Source organism: Poromitra crassiceps, assembly GCF_964638095.1.
Source record: "Poromitra crassiceps genome assembly, chromosome: 10".
Classification (NCBI taxonomy): domain Eukaryota; kingdom Metazoa; phylum Chordata; class Actinopteri; order Beryciformes; family Melamphaidae; genus Poromitra; species Poromitra crassiceps.
The window spans coordinates 14,925,156-14,947,042 of record NC_139631.1 but is presented as its reverse complement, the minus strand read 5'-3'; the positions used below and the strand labels follow the sequence as shown (position 1 = coordinate 14,947,042).

The 21,887-nt window shown below is 42.3% G+C and overlaps 1 protein-coding gene across 1 annotated transcript in view; it reads right to left on the bottom strand.

The window, feature by feature from the left end:
• ipo11 (importin 11) overlaps positions 1-21,887 on the bottom strand; it is a 222,691-nt gene that overhangs the window by 58,909 nt on the left and 141,895 nt on the right. The window contains exons 23-27 of the mRNA XM_083644271.1: positions 14,725-14,804; positions 14,526-14,606; positions 6,955-7,050; positions 6,283-6,396; positions 5,265-5,386 (exon numbers count right to left, since the gene is read on the bottom strand). Coding sequence (XP_083500397.1) covers positions 5,265-5,386; positions 6,283-6,396; positions 6,955-7,050; positions 14,526-14,606; positions 14,725-14,804 — 493 coding nt within the window. The remainder of the gene's footprint in view (positions 1-5,264; positions 5,387-6,282; positions 6,397-6,954; positions 7,051-14,525; positions 14,607-14,724; positions 14,805-21,887) is intronic.

Genomic DNA, 21,887 nt, shown 5'->3' with positions numbered 1-21,887 from the left:
AGAGTAGCAGAATTATAATGTTACCAGCAAACATAATTTTACCAAGTTGTTTTGGTTCCACACAGATAAATCTGTTTGCCGTTTTCTCTTTCTTCATCTTCAGACCCTCACCAATCATCGATCTTCAAGGTTTTTTTTTATCTCTAAAAAGAAGTCCACTGAGCATGAAAATGTCTGACTATAAATGGCACTGTATAGTAATTGTAAGTTCTTGCTTAATAAATGTTGAACATCCATGAGACTAAGTTCCAAAATGTCCCAGCCTACAGATGAATAATTCCCTATTTCAGAATTTCAACTCAAAACTAGAAATAACCGCCTCGCGGTTGTATGCCCCCCTCAACAAGTCAAGTTGCAGTTTACATCCATGTCTGTCCAGACTCATACGAGCACAAAAACCTTGAAGCCCACGTGTGGCCATTCAGCCTTATGCCACTTTAGGCAATGTTTGGGGGTACCTCAACAACACAGCTAACTGTTTTCAACATGGAAAATGGTCCTATAACCTCCCACCACCCACATAACCAAAGATGTGACTTCTGATCTTTCAAGGTAATGATTATGGCAAATACAGTATGACTTGTCTAGAAATATGTCAGTGCTTGGATCACTAGAGGCTGCTTGTAACTATATATTTTTTTTCTTTGTTTTTCTACTAACTTTTAGATTTTTATTTTACTGTAGTTCTTTCTCCTAACTCTTCTTTTTCTACTTACAGTATATCAGGCTGGCCCTGTTCATGACTGATTGCAGTCCTAGTTATAACTCATGACTGTCACATATTTCAGGTTCATAAATAAATCAGATTAGATGTTTTCTACTTTGCCTCTGGCCTATGAAGGAAAATCCAGCATAATAAATTACGCTATAGGGGCTTTTGATAAATGATATAGACCATTATACAGTACCTAGCTGGCTTGTGTGATTTTCATACATTAATAGAAGCGGTAATGCAATCTTGGATTTAAGTGCAACCCTAGCTTATTGCCTAACGTCATGTGATAAAAACATTGACAGTGCCAGTCCATCCCTGCATTTTCTTTTTTTTACATTATTTGTTTGGGCACTTTATTGGGTTGGACAGCAGGCAGACAGTAAAGGTGGGGAGAGAGAGGGGAGGACATGCAGCAAAGGACCATGGGTCGGATTTGATCCCGTGTCGGCCACGCGAAGGACAAAGCCTTTGTGGTCCGCGTTCTACCAGGTGAGCCACCGGGAAGCCCTATCCATGCTGATAGGCAAATACAAGGTAGAGAGATAGATGAACAGCCTAATGATTACATGCCTATTTGTCTCCATCAAACTACCAATAATTAATCATAATAATTAATTAATTTATAATTCAAAAATAATAACCCAATTTAATCAACTCATACAGTAGAACGTAGACCAATGGCATGGAGTCCTGGATGGTCAATACAGAAGTGACAGCAAAATAAGATTCAAACTTCGCTCCTCCCTCCCCCGCCCCCTGTAATGAGGCCCCTGAGTTCTATCTTGTGTTGATAAAATCCAAACATTTATCTGGTCTAGACTTTACCAAAGGTTGTCATTTCGTATTGTGAGAATGTCTAGAAATAAACAAGCCATTAACTTTGTCATTATAATTGTTCCACTGATGAGGAAATGGACATCACAAAATTAAAATAAGAGTGGCTTAAGTGTGTAAATACTGACAAAATATCAAGTGATAGGAAGTCATTGTCCCACAGACCTATTTTATCAAGTGTTTAGACTATATTATTCCCAAAATAGAAGCTCTTATCTCCTGCCTGCTCCACATAACAGCTAATTTGTGGTGTTAAGCGATATCTCATCTCATATATTCGTTGCACAATTCATGCAATGGTATGGTATTTGGAGGCAATGCATTGGTCCAATGACAAATCTTTATGTTAGGGCTGCACAATTCTGGATAAAATGAGAATCGAGATTTTCTCGAATCGAGATTCTCATTTGATCCAGAATTAGATCATGATTCTCTCATGATTTTTGTGTGTGTAAATAGTTTTTATTCACTCACTCACACACACACACACACACACACACACACACACACACACACACACACACACACACACACACACACACACACACACACAGTATAATCACTTTCCCTTCCAAGACATTCCAAGGCCATATACTGTATGTATATATATATATATATATATATATATATATATATATATATATATATATACACATACATACATACATCCATACACACACACACACACACACACACACACAACATAAGCAATTATAGCAGTAACCACATGCTGTGGGCAAAAAAGCGGTCCTGTGCCCTCTTGAAATTGCCACCTTTATCATTGACTCTACAGCTACTGTACAACTGTACGACTCAAATGTGTAAACAAAAAAAGTTCATATGATACTATTTCTAACGTGAAATCTACCAATTATTTTTTAATCTGCAGAGGATGTACATATCCATAATCTGAGGATCATTCTGGCAGCCGTGACCACAGCTACATTTATCACTGCAAAGTCATACTTCAACGTATTGGGCAATTCTGTGTGGTCCCCTAATAGGCATAGTCTTGGTGATACAGGCACCGCCGAGCACGATTCTCTCACGATTCTTAAGCAAAACCATGTTCAATACCTATACATTTTACTGTGCACTGAGTACACACACAATGTATAGATATCAGCTATCACGTAACTGGATTAAATTAGATTAGTGGCCCTCTCTAGTGCTGGCCTGGCAGAGCTCCAAAAGAAAGTGTGGTGTGGAGATAGGTCTGGCTATGAAAAACTACATTAGTGAGATTAGGCAGTTTAATTGCTAACCCTGTGGCAATGCATTGAATTGAGCTCAACACACACACGCTGTTGTCCTGTCAAAGATAGGCACTAGTTTTTTTTACAGAGAAAATAGCTTAATTCAAATGTTTGATGAATCCTTATCCAACACTTTCAACTTACATCTCTCTCCTATTATTTAGAACAATCCTCTCTTACAGTATGTGTCTCTCTGGAGTTGTTTTCCTTTCTGATTCTGTCCGCTGCTTGTGCGCATTTCGTCACGTGCTGAAACACAGGAGCGCTTGATGTAATGCAAGGGATGCCCCTATTGATGTGAACATGCAGCTGAATCATTGTCATTCAGGAATGAGATCGCATAGACGTATTCAAAGCGGGTTCTTTTTCTGTTTGAAAGAAAAAATGAATAAACTTTAAGTTAAAGAAAAAAGAAAAGCGGGTGATAATTAACGTTACCTGCTGCTAGCTCACTAACCAGCTGGTTAGCACTTCTAGCAGACAATACAGTGTTGTGGAACAAGCAAATATTTCCAATACATGTCCAGTATCCATACTGCCTTTAAGATAGCTGTTACAGTAATGTAAATTCAATAATTACAAAATCCTATTTCTCCACCACCAGCACTTTGACTTCCTCCATATTATTGTTGCTATGGACGGTATTCACCTTATGTAGCCACGCCCATTTGACCCGGTTGTGTGGTCGTGTGACAACTTCCGGCAAAAAAGTAAAGAAAAAGAAAATGGCTGGCTGCTCCAATATAATCTAACTCTGAATTAACTAATAATTTAGCCAATTGTATGTAACATACCAAATAAAAGCAAACGGCAATGTCTAAGAATGCAACGCCATGTAACTGGCTTGTTAATTCTCGCATTCCAGGGAATTACATTAACGTCTGCGGGTCTTAAGGTCCTTACACACCGAGCACGTTTTTTTCGTGCGATTAATTCGCACGTCAATAATATTTTCCGAACCTATATCAATCAATGCAACCGTGCATACCAACGGCGAAGTTTCGCCCAGTGTTATTGCGGTGTTTATTTTTTCGAACCACGGTCGATTTTTCAGAAATTCGCTTCCGACGTGTACACATCTGTGGCTGTGATTGACAGGTGGGTCAAAACTCGCATCGCAATTTCGTGCCGTATATTCGCATCGCTCTTGATGTGTAAGGACCTTTATAGACGTAAGTGGCTCGAGCTGCGCTCAGAGGAGAGAAAACCATCTGAAGCTTTCTTTGTTGGAGTCCAGGTATATTTTACAAGAAAGTGCTCGTCATTGTCGATGATAACGTTATCTGACCTGGCTAACAGTGGATACTCGCTTGCTTGCTGTGTACCGAGCTCAAAGTAGTAGGCTACGTTCTTTGTTTTACCCCCTGCACTGTCCGCTACAAAAACAACTGTCTTCTTCTGACATTTTTATATTTCGCGCCGTGACCAAAGAATTTGGCCCACCCCCGCGTATGAACATAAGGTGAATAGGAAACGGCTAGCTTCTCCGTCATTGCAAATGGTTGATGGGAAATAGCAGTTCATGTTACCCCGGCGCGCGTGCGTGTGTCCATATACTGTATGTGCATATGCCTGCATCTACATTGACATGGAGACAGGAGCCAGAGTGACCTTTATCGATCCTGGCCCAGACGGTGTCTCCTCTCATTTCAATCAATACACTGTAATTGTGAATTGGTTCTGGTCAACACCTTCCCCTAGACACACCCATAAACAAACACATACACAAACCCAAGAAATGCACACACCCAAAAATACAGACACAAGCACACAGACAGAGAGAAAGCCTGATGATTCCCAGGTTAAACAAATTCCCGGACTACTTTGCATGCCTCTCACTAAAGTGTGATTATTTAACACAACAGGCAAAGAAAAAGAAACTCCTGAGAGACAGAGTTCATTGAATGTGTTTGTGTGGTTGTGTGTGCGCGCACGTGTCTATCCACATGCTATACCGAGTAGCATAAAGTTGTCTCTCTCACCGTCACGCTCCAGCCAACCATAGCAGCTCCTGTTGACACTTAGAGAACACCAGAAAGCCCCAGGCCCAACTGTGTGTATGTGATGTGCAATGTGCATCATGTCATGTGCACATTGGCGGTGCAGGTGGCAAAGATTTGGAACAGCGTCGGCTATTATCAGAAAGCCACATGGTGTGCAGGACGCATTCTAACCCTTGATTTTGTGCTGCATAATGTAGAGTTTAATGACATATTCTGAATACTGAAAGAGCAGAGAAACTGACTCACTGCATCATAACTGTTTATGTTCCTGGCCCTTAGGTGTTACAAGGACATAATTAATGAGCTATTTGTTCAAATTGAACAAGGCTGGGCGGATATTTTTGTCTGCTCACTTTCCCCTATGCACTTCATTACTTGCGCCAACAAGGTGGAAGCTATCCAGATTCAACACCTAAAATGCCATCTAGACATAAAGAATTGATTAGTGTTTATCACCTGTTGTCAGATGGTAGGAGGGACAGCAGGGCCAGGGACGACAGCTTCCTCCTCTCAGGCTGGGTGATGTTGTCCATGCGGTCCACCCACATTTCGATCACACTGCCCAACAACTGGTCCATCTGGTCGGGAGAGCGGGATGAACAGAGAGAGAGAGGGGGGGGGGGGGGGTGGAGGAGAGGTGGATGGATGAGAAAGAAGGAGAGAGGAAGTAGAGAGAAGGAGGGTTGTGATAGAGGAAGAAAGGAGACAACGGGGCAGACAATGAAGAGAGGGGCAACAGTGAAAGATAGAACAAAAGAAAGACTAGGGAAGATGGGCATTAACTATGTACAATAAAATAATGACTGACAGCAGATTATATTGCCTATTTAAAAAGAAGGTTATGACATTCTGACGAGGGTCAGTGAAACTGACTTCCTCTGCTCGCTCTCTGGCGTGTTTGTCTATCATCTACCAGCCTTGTCCTCTACCAGTCAGTACGAGAAGAGCTTAGCATGGTGGAGCAACACCAGATGGGTAATTTTTTGAATAGCCTCACCCTGTCTCTTCCAGTTATTTAGATCAAGGCAGCAACAAATTGAAACAATTTACAAAACCTTAGGGCTTGGATACGTTGCCACATGCAATTCCTTTCCCAATTACTTTCTGCCTCTTTCAATATGACACTCTTTGACAGGGGCTTTGTTGTTTTGTCTCCCAAAGTGAATGCAAATGGTGCTGTAGAATCTACTATTCAAGTTGTTTGTTCAAGTTAGTTTATTTATACAGTTATCACAAGTGCCTCAAAGTCCTTTTCAGAGAATGAGCCTAACTAGATCCAACTGATCAACAATCAACCACAGAACAGACTGATACAGGACAAGCATCAGGAAATGCAGGACATGCAAAAGCAGATCTTAGCCAATTTAACAGCCTACTCTACCTCTACCTAGATCCTCAATGTCCTGGATATGAGGAACACCCACTTCCAAAAACAAACAAACAAACAAACAAAACAACGTCAGTGGAGTCTCACCTCCTGGTTGCACTCAGAGGCCATCTGAGTGAGCAGAGAGGAGAAGAAACTGGAGTTCTGGAGCAGGACCCGGCCCATTATGCCTAGGTAGGTGGACATTACCACTGGATATCTCTGAAGGACACATACACAGAAATATGTAAACACAAACACACACCCTCGGGGATGCACACGCGCGCACACAGACACAGACACAGACACAGACACACACACACACACACACACACACACACACACACACACACACACACACAGACAAATGCTTTTACACAAAGCATAGATCATTAAAGATGATGAGGGGGGAGACACTTGACACAACATAACCTTGGAAGGGCAGCCAATGGCCTTTGTTTGAGCCGACTGATCAATAAATGCCACTATATGTCCATCTAAAAAGGTATTTTATCTGACAGGCAAGGAAACTGGAAGAACACAGGAACAAACCCTCTAATGGAAACTGTGAGTATTCTAATGGGACGTTGTGGAAGGGTAAGTAAAGGTTTAAAGGCTAAATATACAGAAAATGAGTGAGGGGATAAGTGTGTCACACAGGTACTCTAACCCAACCTACTGTATATCTTTAGATAGTGTCCTCTCTCTCCTGCTGTCAAAACAGTTTGTACAGTCCCAGTCCAGATCTTCAACGTGTGAAATGTCAAATGCTAAACTCACCTCACCGTCCACAATACCTCTGAAGACAGCTGGCAGCACGGGCTGGAACATGTGGGCTCCCAGTATGGGGCTCACCTTTAAAGCTATCTCCACCACCTGCAGAGACACAGACAGACCAGGATTAGAGAGATAGTGGGGGGAATGGAAGGAAGGGGAGAAGGAAGGAAGAGAAGAAGGGGGAAGTGGAAGTCTGGGAGGACACAGTGAACACCACCACGGTGGTGGTGGTGGTGGTGGTGGTGGTGGTGGGGTGTCAGTGAAAAGAGTAGGAAAGACCAGTGGGGAGAAGAAAGGAAGGGACAAAAGAGGGAGTTGGTGAGAGTTGCTCCCTCGAGGGAAGCTAAAAGACTGCAGAAAATCTGTCATTTAACTGGGTGTCCAACCTATGCTGCAGGCAAGGTTCCTCTCTTAAGTGTTCACTTTGCTGGAAAGCTGACAGAGCGGTCTGTCTCATATTAAAGCTGCTGTGGAAAGAAACTTGACTGAACTAGAAGATTAACTCTTCAAGAAAAGCAGTGCAATGAAAACCCAAGAGACAATATGACCAGACAGCAAATATTCAACATTTAAAGACGAAGGAGTGTTATAGTAAGAATCCAACAGTCTTAGTGTTATTTCTCAGGAAAAGGTCACACCTGATGAGAAGCCAACAAGCCAATTAAGCCAATTTATTTAAAAAAAAAAGTACTGTTTATGAGAAATGGTCCTGTAACACTGGAATCATGATCATTGAATGTTTGTATGGTTCATATTTTTAATGTCTATCATGTCTGATAACATCAGTAGCTTAGCTTGTTAGCTAATATAAAGCTGTCGGCCATTTTGCCCATGTTAATCCCACGTGCCCAACGTACAGCCAATCACAATGCGTGCCCAAGTCAATCTATTAGGCGAGCCAAAATTGCACTGAATTGAACAGACTTTCGCCCATGTTAATAGATGGACAATACATGCGGTATGGAAAGAATAAGCACCTGTTCTATTTTTGAGTCTGACAAGATTACATGGGTGTGGCTCTGTTTAGGCAGCTGCATGGAGCCGTACCACAGCTGGTGGACATAGGCCTTTAGCCTTTATTAGCAGCATAGGGACATGCAGGTGAGGTATGCTGTAGGCCTATGCAAGATATTCAGTGAGTATTGAGGTAGAACATGTTTGTTTCAGAATGAATTTAGGAGTGCCCAAACGTTTTTAGGATGAGAGAGCTACCGGTACTTACAAAAAATAAAACATAGTCGCGAGCTACTTCTTTTTTCCTTGTCCCCCTAAGTACATACAGCACATTTTAACAGTATTATATTATTTATTTAACATTATTTAATAAGGTTTTAATGTTAAATGCTGTAGATACTGAGTTACCTATACATGAGTGGGATTTAGTTTATGCATTAAAAATAAAATTCATATATTTTTTATTTCTTCGGCCAGCTACTTTTTGATGGCCCCAGATCTACCTATTGGGCACCCTGGATAGGGTCTGAAATCACTTAATGCAGGTTGAAAAACAGTTACGGTAATTGCATTCATTTTGCATTGGCTGGAGTGAAAACCTGCAAGGCTGAACGGCCAGGATTGAAAGGCACTGAGCTATGGTGAAAGCTTTGGCTTAGCATGCGATAAGAGAGAGTGTGTGACTGTGTGTGGTTGTGCATTCATGCATTATGAGTCCGCGCCCCCACACAAGACGACGGGCCAAGAAAACTCATCTGAGAAGGACAGGGACTGGATCTAAGGCAGTACACGATCAAGCCCTTCTCATTTGGCCTCCCATGATCAAAGACCAAAAGATAAATCCTGACCTTACCAATGCACGGATGCTCTAACATTTGAACATTCTCATTCAGAACAAATGGCTTTTTAAAGCTTCAAAGGGGAAAATTTAACTCAACTGTCAGTAACCATATCCGTGAATGATAGATCACTCTGTGCACAGAGCCAACTGAAAGGAGCAAGCTGGTGCAATGACATGACAGCGTGAGAGAGAGGGAGAAAGACAAAGTGGATGTCAACATGTCTGTCTCTCTGTGTGCAACTTTCCTCCGACACAAACACTGATGATTCGGATCGTTTTGTCCTCAGGGTGTCCATGTGTGATCAGCTGCTGTGTCTTGGCTGTATAAGCTGGCAGGGTTGTTGTCTGCTGGGCTGGCCTTCCTTAACCTGACGCACCAGATGATTTGTTCTAACCAGCTGGGAACTCGTCATTGGAAACTGTTTGGAAAAGGGCAGGCACTTTCAAAAAATACTTGGCAGGTGATTGGATGAACGGTCTGTCTTCCACCGTGGGATCCCTAAAGGTGTTCCTGAGATATCACGTACGGAAGGACAACCTGAAAACATACAAGGCTATATCCACGGGGAGGCATAAAAAGGAGAAATATGGAAAAGATGTGCCCGCCGCATTTCTTCCCTTCTAGTTTCTTTCCAGTTACTCCCATGGTTTAATGGCTTGATGCTAAGCGCAACTTAGGTCAAAGAGCATGGAAGGAAAGAGACGAAACTCCGGCCATTTTTGGAAACAGAATGCGCCTCGCAGTGGTCAGCTGCGGTAGCGCTGGCCCCTATAATCAGCCTCTCTAAACAGTAACTCAACGGGAGTTGAACCTCGGGTCCTTTTCATTAGGTATTTATCTTGAAAAAACTAAACAAAGAAAACGAAAAATTTTGCTTAGTTTCCACAATATGGTTGTTGTTTTACATCCCTGCACTACACCACTTCAATCAAGATTTGCAGTACGCCCGGAAAAGATGTGAATCCCCAAAGTTTAGAGTGTTCTCCCGTTGAGTTACTGTTTAGAGAGGCTGATTATAGGGGCCAGCGCTACCGCAGCTGACCACTGCGAGCCTGTGCGAGGTTCTTTTGGCGCTGTCACGCTTCCAAAAATAAAAAATGGCGGAGGCTGCTGGGCGCTGATGTTGCAATGGGGCAATATGGAGCTTTCAGTTCTTTCCATAAAAGTTCTTTGCTTAGGTGCTGGAACTGCACAAAAAAAAGATAATGACAGGATGTTTCTGGCTGCTATGTGCTAATTTGGAAAGTGGAGACATATCCATGTACCACAAGCAAGTGATAGCAATGTTGCTGAAGTATTTCTGCATTCAAGTGTGACTGATTTAAATTGTTAACTTCGTTTAATCTGCCAAGGATCTGGATAGGCCCTGTCAGGGGACCTGTCAAGGATCAGGAATTCAAGGTAGCTGCATCTGTAGATAATGCTAATTGGAATCAAATCAGCAACAGTCCATTTCTTAACTACTGTACTCTATAGAGACTAGGGATGTTCATTTTGAAAAATTTCCATAATCGATAATTGGTGAAAATTAACGATCAATTATCGATTATCGATCATATTAATACTTATATATTTTTTAATTTTTCTTTTTTTTTACAAAATGAATGCCTATGGCAGAAAATACGAAAGACAACGTGTTCTCCTCAATGAACTCTTTATTTCAATGTGTCTCCTCTCCAACACTGCTGTCCCCGGCGCATGCCGGTGTGAATTCCCCATGTTTAAAACAGTTTTGTTGGCACAAAGGCCCGTGCCCAGCCAGAAAACTAGAGACTAGGTATATGAAGCTCCACCTCACGTTAGTCGGCTGTGCAATGGAGTGGGGCGAGGAGGAACGAATTCCACCCAAACCTAGTCGAAATTATTATAATTTTTTTTTTTAAATAATAACAAAATCGATCCAAATTCCACAGGATCGATTCCAATCCTTAACGATCAATTATCGATTTTCGACAATTGATGAACATCCCTAATAGAGACGCTGCATGGAATAGGCCACGCCCATCACGGAGGAAAGCTCTCCATTCACTTCCCACACCAGCGTCATTTGCCTTGAATTAAACATAGTTAAAAGCTGTTGTGTGGTGGGCTGCGCAGACAACAAATGTAAAAAATCGCCAATTTAAGTTTTTTTGTACTCCCGAGCAAAACAAGGAAGCCATTGAGAATTGGCGAGAAGAAAAATGTGGATCTAGCTGTCAGTGAAGTAAGTCGGAGAGTTCATGTTTCGTATATACGATCTTTGTGTGCAACACACAACCATGCACGCGACATAGGAGAACGCCAGGATTGGGGGGAGGGTTTCTGTTTCCCCCCGTTTTGGGCGTGGTTTCTGAATGACGCGCTCCGCAGTGTCTCTATGACCTTTATATTAAAAAACATCCAAGCTTCAGAAGCACTAGTAGGCACTTGTGGTTGAAAACGATTTGATCTTGACCATGGAACCCACACACGCACACCCTTTTCCGTTTTGCTGAAATGCTCTTCTGTATGCTTTACTAACTAAACCTCTCGCCACATGAATAATCATGCAAAATAGCACTACCTACAGTCTGAGGAAATGAAAAATTTGGCAAATGTTTTACTATCCCAATGCCTGTCAGTGTGCAATATTGCTTGCTGCAATAACACTTCCACTTTCCATCAATCCCATCACCATAAGGGGAATTCTAATTACTTTTGGATGATTGGCCATCTCAATATATACAGGAGAAAAACACATTATTACAAGGGGCCAGCTTGGATGGGATAGAATAAATCTGTAGCTTTGGGTCTCAGTCCAATTTGAGCAGAATACTCTGGGCCTAACATTTTCTCAAGTATCATACTGTCAGCATTATTAGGTGGCTCATATATTTCCTGCACTTGGACCAATTATCCAATGAGAATGTCATACCTGTCGGGAGGAGAATAATATATGAGTATGTTTGATGCTCATTTTCCCCTTTGATTCTGATGATGACAGACAGTTGATGTTGAAACATTAATCCATTTTCACAATAAAGGCTGGCAGTTGATCTGCGTGCTCCACTTATCCCCTCATTATTCAGTTTATTGTCCTATGCCTGAGAAGCACCTGATTCAGCCACATCCTGCTGGATGATGTGCAGCAAAATCCTATTCAACCTCTAAAACAGCTTGGAAATGTTGATATGGATGCCTAGCCTACTTAGATCAATGTCATACAGTTCTTAGTGGGTAACATCCACCCAATACATTATTACTATAAAGCAAAAAAAAAAGATCTAACCAAGGCAAGGGAATCAAAAACATTTTGGCCCACTCAAAAACCTACATTTCCTACATTGAGAATTGGGACATAGTGGGAGGTGGTCATTACAGTCTCATTAGGGGAGTAGAACCTGACAAATCTAATAGTTCCCACAAAAAAGGGGGAATTGGTTTGGGACTAGGGAGCATTTGGTTACACTTCACACAGGCTACAACACTGTGTCCCTATCTTTCATCTAGTTACTGAGCTCCATTCCTCATAATGCATCACATGTCCCTGGCTATAACAAAGGGTTGCAAAAGTAGACTTCCTTTTGCTTTTAGGCTTATCACTGACTTGCATATTTGGAAATATAGCACTGCTTCCATTGTACTTTGCACAATGATTTCTAAATCACATGTCCGTACAACTCTGAGCATAACAGAGGATAATAATAATAATAATAAGGCTAAAATCAATCTATAGCAAGTGAACAGAAGCAAAAGAAGACCGAAAATAGTGGTGACAGGGGCACAGTCAGAGACCGCTAAATCAAGCTCTGGTCAGATGAGGTTTTGTTTTATTAAGTGGGATAATGCCATGGGAGAGGCTGTCAGAAGTAGCTTTTTTCCTAACATGAAAGCAAGAACAAAAGTGTGTGCCGTTTTATTTTTCATTTGCATAAAAACAAGGGAGAGCAAGGTCTCTTTAACACAAGGGAGAGCAAGGTCTCTTTAACTATTCTAATGCATGCCAAAAGACAGTTTGATTATAATAGGCCAAAGAGGGTGCAGTGTTTTACGGGGAGCTGTGACTATGAATCTTGCATTCATGGACACACCCCAACAGGGAATGAATGCAGAAACATTTAATCACAGGTACACCATTAAAACATGTGACATTTACAGTCAAACTGTTCCACAATCACTTTGTAGAAGGCAGCCAAGCACACACTTCACCTTCAGCTTTCAGTGCTTTATGAGCACATTTCCATACTTCCCTCAAATCAATTTTTATTATCCTGTGTTCATAAAAAAAATATATCGATATACTCGATCGAAACGCAGTCAGTGCTTTCAGGGGCTAATTTTCAGATTCTGTTCCGACAAGTGGTGAGAGACCTGTTAATGTGTTGTCAAAGTGGAAAGCATTTCCAAGCTATTGGTATAATGAGGGAAATACTTCAGGACATTGGAAATACTGTTTGTACATGTGGGGGAGTTGTTCCGTGGAAGATGAAAGCTGGAATAAGCCAGAGTCTTGCATGAAAGAGCTCTCAGCTCCCCTGTGATCACTTTCATGTTTCCCATGGCGCTATGCTTCATTTCCACGTTCATGTCTTGACTTGGAGAGTGATGAGTTAGAGAGATGTCTCACCTTTCAAAGAAATCCTAATGATGAGAAGTGGGGTACTGACCTGGCAAGCTGCTACTGGCTGATCTTTGGTGCTTTGGTAATGCCACATTCAGTTGAGTACAACAGGTTGATGCCAATATCACCACCTGGCACCAAAGATCAGTCAATAGCAGATGGCACCATGGCTGCTTCCTACGGCACAGAAATCTGAGGAGGTCCTGGAATTTATTATAATTTCCTGGAAAAATAATGCCCATAGGATAAGTGGGAAATATTTTGATAAATGAAGTTATTTGTCACTTGACAAGTTGTGAGAAAGGAGGAGAGAAAGAGTGGAAAAATAAATAAATGAATAAATAAATGAATAAATGAATGAATGAATGAATGAATGAATGAATGAATGAATGAATGAATGAATGCTCCCCCCAAAATATCTATTGAATTCAAAAGTTGAGCGGGTTGGGGAACATTTGGTTAAGACTTCTCAGATAGATAGATAGATAAATAAATTAATAAAAAAATAAAAAAATAAAAAAATAAATAAATAAAAAAATAAATAAATAAATAAATAAATAAATAAATAAATAAATAAAATGCTAATTACAGTAGCTTTGACAAGAAACACATTTTCTTCTGTTATCTCTCATGGCGAAGAAATTATTTAACTGTGTCATCTCTTGTCATTTATTAGCTGTGGGAATATCAAGGCTCCTGCTGAAATTAAATCCGGTGTCAATTAACAACAAGTACTGTCACCTCATTTTCCTGATAATGATATGGACAGTGGTAGGCAGTGAAGCTGAAACAAGTTAATTACATAGCCACTAAGGGCAACTCAGTGTGTGTGTGTGTGTGTGTGTGTGTGTGTGTGTGTGTGTGTGTGTGTGTGTGTGTTTCTGTCTCATGAGCAGTTGTTTTATCCCAAGTAATGCACCTCTCATCCTTCTATCCCCCCCATTACCCACCCACAGTCACTGTCCACTGCATTCTATGTTGCTTCTCAGAAACTAGTTTTCACCATTAAACATACATTGTGGAGGCCAAACCTGCTCTAGAAACACTGAGGTGGAGGTGCAAGATGGAAACTGAGTACTGTGAGAGGGAAGAGAGGAGACAAATATAGAGAATGATAACTGGAGTAGAAGAAAATATATACAGTGTGTGTGTGTGTGTGTGTGAGTGAGTGAGAGGGGGGGATGGAGTGACTGTACCTTGAGCACTTGGACCTGTCCGTCATTTGTGATGTCTTTGAGTAGTTCACAGAAGGATCGACACAAGGCTTCGGCATAGCTCTATGAATACACAATGTCATGCACAAGGTGGTGGTTATTCACAGGTTCTCAGTCACAGTACCATGGTGTGTGTGTGTGTGTGCGTCTGTGTGTGTGTGCACGCGCGCGCGCGTCTCACCTGCAGGAACTCTGTGGCAGACAAGTATATGTAGGCATTAACTATCTGGAAGCAGGTCCGCAGGTTCTCGGAGCTCAGCTCTGAAACAGAACAACAGAGGTTTAATTTGACCAAAGAGCACAGAGGGATTTGATGGGGGGGAAGCAGGGAGGACAGAGGGGGGAGCAGATAAATGCCTCAGCTGAGCAAGGCTGTTCTCAAACACTGGGATTAATTTGTAACAAACATGGTATGACTCGGTTCACTGAGAACAATAACAATTAGTAATAATAATATTTGTTTCCAATTTGTCTTCTTTGGCCATTTGGAAAATATGCATCATAAAATGATCAACGACCAAATAAATATTTCCACTGAAGTTTAATTATCAGTGCAGAAGAAACAAAACCCTTTGGAATGATGTGACCGGTTTCTAAATACTTTATCGCCGCAAAAAGTACTGTTGTGGTGATCACGGTAATTGTTGGGATATATTGTTTATGTTTGCACCAGTAACAGTCCAATAAGATGTTGAATGAAAGCTGTGCACCCACAGATTCCAATGGTATTAGTCTTATCACTCTATGACAAAAACTCACGGAATTAGCACAGCGTAGCTCTAAACTGGCATGCTTTGTTCATATAGATGCTTGATCAATGTGCAACATAAGGATACATAAGTGTGGACAAGAGGTGTGAGAGGAGAAGCAGAAGAGCACAATGTTGTTTGATTAGATTTATTTTCATACGTTAGCAGCATCCTTTCATATAGAACCTGTCCTCTCTTTCATGCTCTCTCATGTTTTGCTACTAAATGTTAAGTGCCTCACTGTCAAAATTGATAGCTTTTGAAATAGCAGTGACATTAGCTCCCTGCCTGCTTTTTTGCATAGTAATCAGCATTGCGAGCCACAGGGTCAATCTAAATCAATCCATTTGATAACCTGTATGACAGTGAAACAAATCATGGGCTACTGTGTCGTCTGTGGTTGACAACAAACTCATAAAAGGAGACGTTATAAAGTTTAATGTTAATAGATCAATAGAAATATTGTGTATCTCTTTTGGCAGCCAGCCAGCCACCCTACTGTAGCTACAGTATGAGGCATTGAATATATCTTTTTACTGAAGCATGATGCAGCAATAAGATAAGTCATATGTATAAAACTACCTGGCTGTTACTCAAGACAACAAGCTTAACTGGGGCCAAACTTCACAGGATGCTCCTGATATTTTATAATGATATCCTCTTAAGAATGTCGAGGTGCATTCTCTCTGGGAATGGAATCAATCAACCAAAAAATCTAAACAGGCTTTTATTATTATGAATAATATTAGTGTAATAATTAAAAAAAAAAGCATTTGGGTCAAACCTTGAGCCATAAAGACACTGAAGTTATGATACTTTTTTCCACCCACTTCCCAATATGCATTAGGCCGTGGCCACATTCAACCCTCCAAAATTGCTGCTAAACATGCCGTTCTTTATCATGTTGGATACAAAGTATCGTAGGCTAATAAAAGGACATCAAAATAACAGAAAGACTTGCCAAGTTGTGTCGTTGTAGTTTGTCCAGTAGATGACATTGAGACTATAATCTAGCAGCTAGAATAAGTGACAGTATTCATTTTCTTTTAGCTTATTTCACCTCAGTGAAGAAGGTGCTGTATCCATCTTGCGCGTTTCCTCTGCTCCAACTCGCGTGCCTGGCACTGCTCAACAGAGGTACGTGCCATTTGTCTGTCTGTCAGCAGGATTACAGGGGGGAAAAAACTACTGGTCTGATTTTCATGAAGCTTTGTGGAAGGGTGTAGCATGGGCCAAGGAAGAACCCATTACATTTTGGAGTGGATCCAGATCCGACTCAAGCCTCGCAAACAAGCAATTGGCCTTGACGGAGGCGTGGCGTTGTGCGCTCTGCGTCTCGCACGAGCATACCCAACTCATGCAAATTACACACAATTCCATGTGTTTGTATCATGATCAGCGCTGATCACCATGGGTCTTCTCAGATCCACTCGTGTATAATGATAAACAGACCCCAGGCCTGCGCTAATAGAAATGGGATCAGACCCGATTGACCATAATAAGACATGTACCCAAACCCATACGGGTCGGGTTTCAGGTCCTAGGGTCTGGGAAGACCTCTAATATGCATGAAGCAACAATTAATTACTGTAGTTCAGCAATAAGTTCACATGCCTACATGAGTTTTTTTTCCAATATCTTATTTTCATATTTTTTTTACAATACAAAACAGGCTCCGATACCGGGAAAAAAAACAAAAACAAAACAAAACAAAACCAAAAAAACAACAACAAACAAAAACAAAACAATGGATACATATATATTAGACAGAATAGACACTCGATAATACAACGTGGTGCTACTCACCACACAAAGTGTTTATGTGCTTGTAAGGAACATGCATGGAATCCCACGCAATGGGTCCACGAGAGCCTACAAGGAGGTTCAACTGCTCATTTGTCTCCCAACGTTAATTTATATCCTAACTACCATGCGCGTGAGAGAGGTTGTGTGTTGTGAGGAAACGACATCTAAATGATTCAGCACACCCTCGCCTCTGCAACATCATTAACTCAGCAGTAAATAATAATAATCATTCCTAGTTTATCTCTGATGTTTTTTGCCCTTTGCTTTCCACGTTCAGGAGATTAATGGAGACAAAGTGGAGCTCGGGCTCGGCAGGTCAGTGCTGACTAATTACAGTCTCCCCAAGTGCATATGCATAAGGATCTGTGGATACACATTCCCTCAATGTGCTGCTGAGGGTTAAACCAACAGGACATAACTGCTCAAGCTGTTGGATTTTGCACCCAACCTACACCCACCCACACTAGAGAGGGGAGGGGGGGCTCTGCTTTGACATGTATGTGAATGTGTGTCACCGTGTCCGTGTATATGAAGGAATGGGTTTTATTGAAAGGATAGCCCCGCCCCCTTGCATCTCAATTTCGAGGGGGCTCTGAAGACACAAATACCAGATGATAAAGTACATACAGAATCAACACATAACATACACTATATACAAATACACAGATACAGACAGCTCGCTCACCTTCTCCCACCCATATCCCCAGACCTCAGCTACTGTACAAGAGAATTGGCTACAATGACCTACTATTATTCACATCATGTAGAAGAGACCGTCTCGCTTGAGAGACTAACAGGAAGTTTAGTGTAAATATAATCCGATTATTTGTATTTATCTTCCTACTGACGTATAACCAGTGGGCAAGTGCTGAGGTTTTCCCAGGAAGACTGCACTGCCTCCCGGACCCGGAGCAACACCAGAACACAGGTGGGGTGGGTTGGGTTAGCCTAGTTAGCCTGGATGTACAAGCCATAGCCAATGTTAGATTGTTAGCCTCAGCTAGCTTGACAGCTTGGGGAGCTTCGAGCTAAGGTGGGACAGAAGCTCACCCCCCTAGGCTATGCTAATCGGCGCTCATCCCATTTTCCTCCCCAGCTCCACCGTCTCAACACACTCTGTCCCACTAAAACCAAGATGGCGACGGCCACACATTCACCTCCAAAGGAGAGTCCAAAAAATGATTGATGGGTTCGTCTACATTTTTATAAAGTTCATGTGCATAACACGCTTTCTGTCATTAAAAAACGTGACCAGGCTAACTTAACCTCTGTCTTTGAGCAGTTTCAAAATGCAAAGCAAACAGAGACTGAACGTGTCGTTAATGAAACAGGGCTGCTCCGCAGACAGCTTCTCCCCAGCGCCCAAAGCACTTTGCTTCCCCCAGTCAGGCGGCAGCCTCCTAAAAGGCTACAAGTCTCCCTCCTGAATTTTAAATATATTAGCCGTGAGTGAGACAACATGAAGTGTGCATGCTGATGGATGGAGTGATGATGAGAGGCCATGGGTTGGACAAGAGGAGGGCAGGAAAGCATGAGGAATGAGTAGATAACACATGGCTCTAATGGACAGCATGGATGGTGAGAATAAGGAGCAGGAGAAAAGGAGGGAGGGAAGAGGTGGACCAAGGGAACAGAGATGGAAGGATGAGCTCAGTGAAGACAAGGAGAAGAGACCAGAGGGTGACTGGGTCAAAGAGAGGTCAGTGAAGACAAGGAGAAGAGACCAGAGGGTGACTGGGTCAGAGGTCAGAGGGTGACTGGGTCAAAGAGAGGCTGAGGAAAACGGGAAAGAGGGAGGCGGGGAGCAAAATGCTTTCTAGGATGGATGCAAAAGTGATTTGGAGTGGCAGAATAGCTGAACAGTCCACCAGGTAGGTATACACCCCCCCCCCACCCCACACACCACACACAGCACCTAAACATACACCACCAGGTAGGTATACACCCCCCCCCCCATCCCACACACAGCACCTAAACATACACCACCAGGTAGGTATACACCCCCCCCCCCCCATCCCACACACACAGCACCTAAACATACACCACCAGGTAGGTATACACCCCCCCCCCCCCATCCCACACACACAGCACCTAAACATACACCACCAGGTAGGTATACACCCCCCCCCCATCCCACACACACAGCACCTAAACATACACCACCAGGTAGGTATACACCCCCCCCCCCCCCATCCCACACACACAGCACCTAAAACATACACCACCAGGTAGGTACATGTATACACCCCCCCCCATCCCACACACAGCACCTAAACATACACCACCAGGTAGGTACATGTATACACCCCCCCCCATCCCACACACACAGCACCTAAACATACACCACCAGGTAGGTACATGTATACACCCCCCCCCCCCCCCCATCCCACACACACAGCACCTAAACATACACCACCAGGTAGGTACATGTATACACCCCCCCCCCATCCCACACACACAGCACCTAAACATACACCACCAGGTAGGTACATGTATACACCCCCCCCCCATCCCACACACACACAGCACCTAAACATACACCACCAGGTAGGTACATGTATACACCCCCCCCCCCATCCCACACACACAGCACCTAAACATACACCGCGACCAACGTTAATAAGACACGAGGGTATAGAGACCGTTTCACCCAAATTATTTTGTTAGGAAAACAGTTTGGACTCAGGTTTCCAGTTTCCTGACAGCTATTGTATTAGCAAACACCGCAACAGGAAATAAGCTAAGGGGTCCATCCATTTAGAATGTTTATGTTGTCAAGTTGAAACGGTCTATAGGGTAATACAGGCTGGCAGGGGAACTGATCCTATAAGCTAGAATAGCTGTTTACTTCAACCTCCATGTAGTGTTCACACACACATGCACGCACACACACACACACGCACACACACACACACACACGCACACGCACACGCACACGCACACGCACACGCACACGCACACACACACACACACACACACACACACACACACACACACACACAGAGCATCTACACACCGACGCTAACATCTGCATGAATGGTTTGACAGAAATAGAGGCTGACAGGTTAGCGGATTGTAACTATTTACATCCACCTCCATGTAGTGACTATATACAGTACACAGACAGTGACGAGAAAATTCATGAAAAACATATGGGTTCACTCACAATGTGCATCTAAAAGTGGGAGTATTTGTTGAGATCTTTCTTGCTATTTCACTTGATTTGAACGGCCTAATTTACATTTTAAATATGACCTTTTGTATGCACTTTTTAATTGTAAATCTGTTATCTTTACTGTATTTTTATTACTCTGTAAAGCCTGTTGAATTGCCCCAGTGTATGAAATGTGCTATATAAATAAAGCTGACTTGCCTTGCCTACTCTGCTTTTTAATTTGGCAGTAACCTAAGGCAATATGCTTTTTAATTTGGCAGTAACCTAAGGCAATATGCTTTTTACTTTTGCAGTAACCTACTGCAATACGGCTCCAAATTTCAGTCTTGCATGTGTGAATATATGTGTCTGCCCAAAGCAGTAGCTTAGACCAAAGTTCACTAAACGTTGATATTATTTGAAATAAACTTTGACAACTTTCACGTCAACCAGGCTTTTCCGAAACAAAGCCTGCCTGGGAGAAGGACTACAGGAGTCGGGGGTGAGCTGTAAGAGAGGTCATCCTATGTGACCATGCTGGTTCAAGCAAGTGGTATTCATGCAATATGTTCTCCCCGAGCCATCTGCTGGCCACAGTCAGCTAATGAAGATCATATATCCTGCCATCTGCTATTTGTGCTGGTACATCATGTACAGTAGCAGGAGCTATTTAGTCAGCACTTCAGCCTGCAAGACTATTCAACACTAACTATTCAACAACAAAAATCAACACTATACACTAGTATGGAGTAAAGACTAATGGAAAGAGTTTTTCAACAAGTCGCGCGCCCCCACAATTTGAGATTTTAATTCTTACTTTATCCAACACTGTAAATGGAATGACCTTATCATTCCCTGGCTTTTACTAAATATGTGGGCTATAAAGGCCTACATTGTCAAAATTCTAAAACATCACCAACTTGTAAAGTAAATATAGACTGTATTGGTAATTTTCTTCACACAAAACACTCCCATTCAATGCAGAACAATCAATGGGCTACAGATTGATGAATTCCTCCCCCCATTGGTCAAGATTGAGTGCCATGAAACCACCATCAAAATGACTCACATACCTTTAGAGTAGTGCTGCACGATTAATCGAATCGCAATCGCGATGTCAGCACGTGCGATTGCATAACCGCAAAAGTGTGCGATTATTTTATTTTTTTCACGTCTTTTTGAGTGTGTGTGTGTGTGTGTGTGAGAGCCTCCTTTAAACTAACGTTACACGCAACGCAGCAAACACACGTTTCTCAGCCATCACACTGGGCATCAATACTAGCGGGAGACTTCTCCCATGCACTCCCGCAAATAAGTAATGTTATGTGCAGCAAGGTACATATTATCTACAGAGAGGGCGAGAGAGAACATCCATGATCGCTAACAGCAAGCTATGCTAATAACTAGCTAGCCGTTCGTTCAGAAACGCATGTAAACAGCCGTGTGATCAGTGAGAACGTCAGTAAAATAAGGAGAGAGCTGCAGGTGCTTATGCAGAACTAGTGCGCGATTAAGTACACAGTGGGGATGACCCGCTGTGATGAAGAATATAACGAGATTAACAAGGTTGATAGCAAAACACTGTCGCAGCTGCCAGCACTGGCAGCATCACCTCCAGGCTAGCTAACTAGCTAA